The sequence below is a fragment of the Aegilops tauschii genome, chromosome 6, assembly GCF_002575655.3.
Source record: "Aegilops tauschii subsp. strangulata cultivar AL8/78 chromosome 6, Aet v6.0, whole genome shotgun sequence".
NCBI lineage: Eukaryota > Viridiplantae > Streptophyta > Magnoliopsida > Poales > Poaceae > Aegilops > Aegilops tauschii.
This window is the reverse complement of record NC_053040.3, coordinates 73342673-73349834: the sequence shown is the minus strand read 5'-3', so window position 1 is coordinate 73349834 and position 7162 is coordinate 73342673. Positions and strand designations below refer to the sequence as shown.

The window sequence follows — 7162 nt, the reverse complement described above, 5'->3', positions numbered from 1 at the left end:
AAATTTTGTCAAAAGGCATAAATGGCGGGAACAATGGGACCAACTGCTCATTCACATTTCTTATCTCATTAACTGGTGAAACGACACACAAAGTGATTATCTACAAAAATATAGTCTGCATTTCTCATAGCTGGTTCTACGACCATCTTCCATACATAATATACTCGTCCCTCTACAAGTAAAGGCTCAAATCGATCGGCCTCATCATCATCATATACGATAACAATCATTTTTTTTGCCCTATTACAACTAAAGAGATATTATTTGTTGCAGCAGAAACTACTTTTGCAAATGAGTATTACCTTTTCATCCAATAATACCATGTTGAGTCTCTTTCCCCAATAGCAGATCTCTCCATGTGAAATTTGTGGTACACTCGGACAGACATACACCACCTAGTGTAAGGATGATGCACATCCTCAAATGTTGGAATACGTTGTGCTTCAACTCTCTTACGCTTCAGTGACTTCATCTTGTCCTGAAAGAAAACTGGGCATCACTAACAGAAGGTGACTCATCCTGCCACCCCAAGAAGAAATTTAGTATACTTTTTCACTATTTACATTTGCACTAACCATTTATAGTTGCACAACTATTTAACATGACATAATAGTTTCTGTATCTGAGATAGTGGAGGGAGTTAGGAGCAGGGAGCTGACTCATCCTGCCACCCCAAAATATATTTAAACCTACTGCAATAAGTTAAATAAAAAAAGACGAACAAAAGAATTCCACTCGCTAATGAGCAGATTCTGCACAGGTTGTAGCAATGTTAGCTTTTCTCTTGTTGGTCGCACAATGATCAAACTTCCCCAGTCCCAGAAAATAAGAAAATTCTACTAACATATATAAGCTAGACCTGAGACTATAATCTTCATAAGACAAAAATTGCAGATTACCTAAGACAAATCTGCCACAAATCTTGACCAAAATTAAGACTCAACTTGAAAGAGAAACATTGTAGTGTGGTTATGAGATGTAATGATACCAATTTGAACACATGTTCTGGACAGTTCAGTGTAATTAAATTCCAACAAAACTGAACCGAGGCCATTTGACAGGATAAGTTTTTGTCAAGGAATTGATATCGGAGGGCCTTCTCAAAATAGAAAGAGCTAACAAAATTGGCCATCCAGCCAGGACAAAACACAAACTACAATGGCATCAACTAAAGACGTATATCAGTACCACTACGATCTTAGTTGGTGAGACCGATTAGTGTAAAAGATTCACCCAAAATCCAACAGTTACACACTTTTGACCCAAGTCGGTGAGACCGATTAGTGTAAAAGATGTGAACGTTAGGCTTTTCGGTGAGACCGAAGTGCAATGGCTAGGGCAAAACCCAGTCTCGGGAATTCTGATTGTTTCAACTCGGTGATTCCGAAGTGAAGCAGTGTCATCACAGAAACTTGGTAATGCCATCTCGGTGGGACCGAGATCCTTTTCGATCAAATTGAATTACTAGGGTTTTGGCTGTGGCAATGAAGTGGTCATCTCGGTGGGTCTGAAGTGGATGATATCGGTGGGACCAAGAATGAGAATCAGGGTTTGGACAAATGTGTTTTGAGAAAAATGACTGAGAGTTTTTGGAGCAATATCACTAAGCACTTGAGCAACAACCTCATCATCAATACCTCATCCCCTTTTTAACAGTATTGGCTTTCCTAAGGGACTCAATGCGATCTTGGATCACTAAACAAAAAATGTAGAGTCTTGGGGTTATCAATGTTTGTCCTTGACATTTTGAGGGGTCCACATCCATTATTCCTTGCCATGCCAATCATTGGTCTTTTCTAAAACCTATCATCAATGTTCATTAGATTAATGACATATATATTGTTATTAATTATCAAAACCATCCGGGGATTAGTTGCACTTTCAATTATTAGTTTTCTTTTTCCTCGGTTTTCTTTGTTTTTATCCCTTTCATAAACATTGCACATGCTTTGTAGTTTGTATACAACCTGAACAATTTTTTATACATTTTTTTATGATACATGATCATTTTTTCTTTAAATATATGTTTAAAGTATTTTTTTCATACAGATTGTACATTTTTCATATACAGTAGGAGCATTTTATTTATAATCGTTTAATATTTTTTTAAATACATGATTAACATTTTCTCACATATATTTTTTATGTCTACCTTTTTCATTCAATTGTGCATTTTTCATATACATAAGAAACATTTTTCTTATACATATTTTAACATTTTTTAAATGCATGATTGACATTTTTCTAAGATATGTTTTGATGTCCACTTTTTTCATACATATTATATATTTATTGTATACAGAAGAAACATTTTTCTTGTAGAGCACGTTATAAGAAATTAATAGGTCAGTTGAATATTCGGGAGCAGTAATTTAATCGTTCAGATTTTTGGTTAACAACTTTCAAGTACATGATTAATATATGTTTTGATGTCTATATTTTTCATACAGATGATACATTTTGTATACATATAAAACATTTCTATACACATTTAACATTTCCAAATACATGATACAATTTTCCATACACATTGTACATTTTTATGCACACCTAGTTTTTGTACAAGTTAAACATTTATAAAATATATAATTAATAGTATTTGTTTAACGGTATGGATATTTTTCAATGGTTGAACAATTTTGTTTGTATATTTCAATACATATAAGGAAAAAAGTGAATATTTTTTTAAAAAGACGGAGACAGGGACACGCCGTGGGCAGTGCTCTTAGCCGGCGCGCCGCTTCAATGCCAACACCATGAGAGGTCATGTTCGCTCTGAATCGACATGAAAGCGGCACTGATTTTCTGGAGCGACATTGGTCGGCATGAATATATGACAACTGCTTTGTGCGGGAGAGATCATTGGCACGGAAGAAGTTTTAAAGTGGGCCCGATGTGTACGGGCCAGCGTTCCGAACGCCCGCAAACCCCTGATTTACGTCTGCTCGCGGGAATTCAGGCAACGAGGCTGATCCGTAGGATATGCGCTTAGTTTTTTCTTTTCTTTTTTTGACGGGAGGATATGTGCTTAGTTTGCATGTGTATGGACGAAATAAATTGTAAAATGCCTAATTTGAACTAAAACCACGATACTTCCTGCGTCTCCTCTTGGCTTGGAATGTTCTAGCGGGGCCTAAAGCACTAGACCCGTTGCAGGGCAGCTTCCCTCCGTCCATTCAAAGATGGACGGGCACGATCGACTCGGGGGATCTGACCTAGAACCTCACCAAAGCCCGGGAGACCCCTCCCTCGGCAGCGCCTCGCCGAGCACCACCGCCATGGCCGCCTCCTCCTCCCCCCTCGCCGCCGGCGAGAGCGCGCACCGGCGCCAGTGGCGGTACACGTGGGAGACCCTGGCGCACCTCCCCCTCCTGCGTCTCTACCTCTCCCACCCGGCCCTCTCCGCCGCGGCGCCCTCCGGCCTCCGCGCCGACCTCCGCCTCGACGCCGACCTCCTCCTCCTCTCCTTCTCCCTTGCGTCGGACCCCGTCTCGCTCAGGGTCCCCGTGCCGAGGGTGCTCGTGGACCCCTCCGCCCCGCCCGAGTGCCGCGCCGCGGGGGACCACCTCGAGGTCCGCCTCACCCTCGTCCTCCCCGTCGACCACCCCGTCGTCGCCGCCGCCTTCCCCGGCACCGGCCCTCCCGCGCCCCTCTCCCTCCGCGATGGTGAGCTTTTGGTTAACTTCCATTCCCCTCTGAGATTAAGCGAGGTGTAGTTAGTTTCCCAATTGCCTCCTCAACTGAAATTGACTCAGTACTCAGTAATCACTCAGAGATGACCATAGCCCCGTATATTTTTGTGAAGACTATAATCTGATTTCTACTTCCAAATGACAGTGAAGTGTTCATAGGTAGGTTTCCTCATTTTGAATCTCCATGTTTCAGATCAATTTTGAGATATTTTCGTTGGTTCATTTTCATGGCAGATTTGAAGAGTCTATCTTCTGGAGATGTCCATTTGTACTGCAAAGCATGCTCAGCAAGATTGACAAAACAGCCACTAAGGTAGACATTTGGGAACCTTGTGGTTAGGGCTTACACTTTACGTGCAGTGTTTACTCTTCAGTTACATGTCTCGCTTGTTTACACGTTGAAAAATTCATGGAAACTGAACCTACTCAAATCAAATTGCTGGCACTCAGTACTTCATACTTAGCAACGTCCAAACCCATGATAGTGTGCTATGCAAGAATGAAGAATCACGATCTTAATCAAACCGCACTCTTAACAGAAACTGGAAAGATGTTATTATCTAGTGGAAAGTGCAATACAAGTTTTCATGATCAAGTTAAACATTTTATCATTATTTATTTCTCCTGCACAACCTGTTCTTTTTCACATGTAATAAGTAAGTTATTCAGAGATGCGTTGCACTTTCATATCATCTCCATTGCTTTTAAATTGGAGAGAACTTACTATTGGTTGATGGATCTGCTCATCAGTCATCGCATCGTAGTGGTTTACAAAGTTCTGTTGGAATGTAAATGTTCTAAAGAAGCATTAGGAGTGGCTGAATTTGTCTGAGGAGCAACATGGGAAGTGGTAAGGAAGCGCTTTGTGGAGTAGTCTTATGCCCTGGTCCCACTTGGAAGATATACTATTGGTTCAATAGATAATTTCTAGAATCTAAGTTCTAAAAATAGCTGCGGTCTACAGATCACTAACACTAAGAGCATCTTATTGCATTTAAGCATTAGGTAATTACTCACATATCATCAGCCTGCTCATGAGCTTGTGCGATCTACAGCTCATGGGTGCTAATAGTTTGTACTGGACGTGAAAACTAGGTGCACAACTTATGTTTCATCAGTATTATAATGGTCCAAAAGCTTCATATGAACCTTATCTCGTTGGCGAGTCTCATGTTTAAAATAACCACTTTTCAGGGACGTTGTGGAAATGCCATCTTTAAATTGGGAGGATGTGGCTGACAATTGGTTTGGTGGATGTTGCACATCATTCGGAGGGGCAAGTGAGAAGTTAATATCACACTATATCAATGCATATGGTCGCCTGCAGAGAACAACTCTACTAGATGCTACCTCCATTATTATAGAGAAGGATTATCTTGAGACTGATATAGTGTCGAGAGTAGATACTTCAGTGCCCAGTGTTGATTTTGTTGCACTAGAAGAAGCTATGTTTAATGTTACTCTAGAAAGCGATCATACTGCTGAGAAGATAAAATTGAATAATTCAGAAGAGGAGGTATGCCATGAAAAGAAAATTGGTTCTAATCACTTGCGACCTCCAGTTCTTTTGGAAGAGGGTCCTTGTATTGATACTGAAAAAAATGGAGGCACTCCTTGGACTGATCAGTGTGGTACTATCCAGCTGAATAATGGTGGCGATGTGAACTCTGAGAAGTCTACAAGTGACTGTTTTATTGAAAACATAGAGCAAACTTCTCAAGAGGTTGATTTGAATCTGGTAGATCCATGCAGTTGCTGCGGTGATGGTGGAGATAGTGGAAAAGCTGGATTGGAGAACCAAAGAGATTACAAGTTAACAAAAAGTATCTCTCTTGGAAGTAGCTTTATTGTTAAAGAACCAAACCTTGTGAAAGATGTTAACTGGGTTGAACTTCTATGTTCTCATTGCTCGTCATCTCTTGGGTCATACCCATCGCAATATTCAGATGCTCCATCGGATGGACGGGTACGGCTGTTCAAGTGTTACACATCCTCAGACCTTCCTGTTGGGGGTCCTCATGATGTGTTCAGGTTAGTATATGTGCTTCTCTCTAGTTTTGAGATACTCCCAATGATTGAAAAAAGGAAGTTAAATGACAACTCTTATACATAGTTTGGCAGTTAGAGCTGTTGCTCCTTGTAACTCTCTGAATGGAAATTCTGCATTAGCTTGGTGTTCATAAGTTTGATTTCATCACTGACATGGGGCATGGTTATCTATGTGCAGGGGACACACATTGGAAAAACTATTTGTTAATTTGTTGCTTGAAATTGCTGAAGATGAAATATCTTTTCGTACAGTAGTGAGAGATTTGAAAACCAAAAGGCCCATGCTGCAAATAGTCCTCCTTAGTTCAAAAGCATGGATGTTTTCTGGTTACTGCTATGAAAATGAAATGGATGGTTCACATGTGACAGCACATCTGCAGCCTACTGTTAAGCTCCTGTATTCTAACTGCAGTAGTGCCTCAGAGACAGACTTAAGGTATGGTATATGCTAAACTTACACCTAGTGTTTTTGTTGATGGGAAGTATACTGATTTTTACATACCTACCATACTGTCTAAAGCATTAATTGTACCTCAATATGAATTTTGGACAGATGATTGTATTTCCTGCAAGTATGTTATGTGCGAAGTCACAATGGCAGTAACCTGTGTTTATCTCCTTCTGTTTTCAGGACAGTAGAGGAGTGGTCATCCAAATATCGGGCTGAACAGTTATACATGATGGCGCGGCAGATAAATGAACTTACTGAATGCCTTAGCTCAGCTAAGGACGAGTTCCCTCTTTCTTGCTCGTCTCTTGAAGGAATGTGTCTTTCGTCTCTGGAGCGTTGATTCGATTTTAAGATACTAATACTTTATTCATGATGCCCCAAGCCGCTGACTGATCATTGTATCATGCATCTCTGGTGGAGACCCTAATCATATATACCAAGCATTGTTCCTCCCTATCTCAGTTTAGTAGTCGTTCGGCGATCTGGTTATCTCATCTATACACTGCAAGCTTTCTGGATTCCCTCCTGCTGACACACCGAGTGACAGACGAGGTTCTTATTCAGCTGGCTTTTGGCTATAGGGGATTCAGCCTTCTCGTCATCGACTCTATAAGCAGTATTTGGCACCTTGTTGTAGCTCTAGAGAGTTAATGATCAACCCTCTAACCTGCTTGTATTCTGTATTCTGGCACGTTGCTGAGTAGATTTTTATCTTTGAAATGCATTTATGGAGTGATCTGTGATGCATTATATTTCTTCGACTCTTCTGGTCAGAGATATTTCTTCAACCCTTATAGCCTTTTACAAATGAAGCATCCTTGTAACAGAAATGACTCCTAGGAAACTGCAGATTAATCATAGGCTCTGTTGATGTCTGAAGCCCAAATACAACCATATTATATATTGACATTAAGAATGCTGCTTGCAACTTGCAAGATTTGTGGTGCCTGGTTACATTCATCAGATATAG

General features: G+C 40.5%; 1 protein-coding gene across 1 annotated transcript; it reads left to right on the top strand.

The window, feature by feature from the left end:
- The first annotated feature begins 3175 nt into the window (after positions 1–3175).
- LOC109744142 (uncharacterized) lies at positions 3176–6942 on the top strand. The gene is made up of 5 exons (XM_020303245.4): positions 3176–3666; positions 3927–4005; positions 4887–5723; positions 5920–6177; positions 6373–6942. The coding sequence occupies exons 1-5, from the start codon at positions 3183–3185 to the stop codon at positions 6530–6532; spliced, it is 1818 nt and encodes a 605-aa protein (XP_020158834.2). The 5' UTR covers positions 3176–3182; the 3' UTR covers positions 6533–6942.
- The last annotated feature ends 220 nt before the right edge of the window (positions 6943–7162 follow it).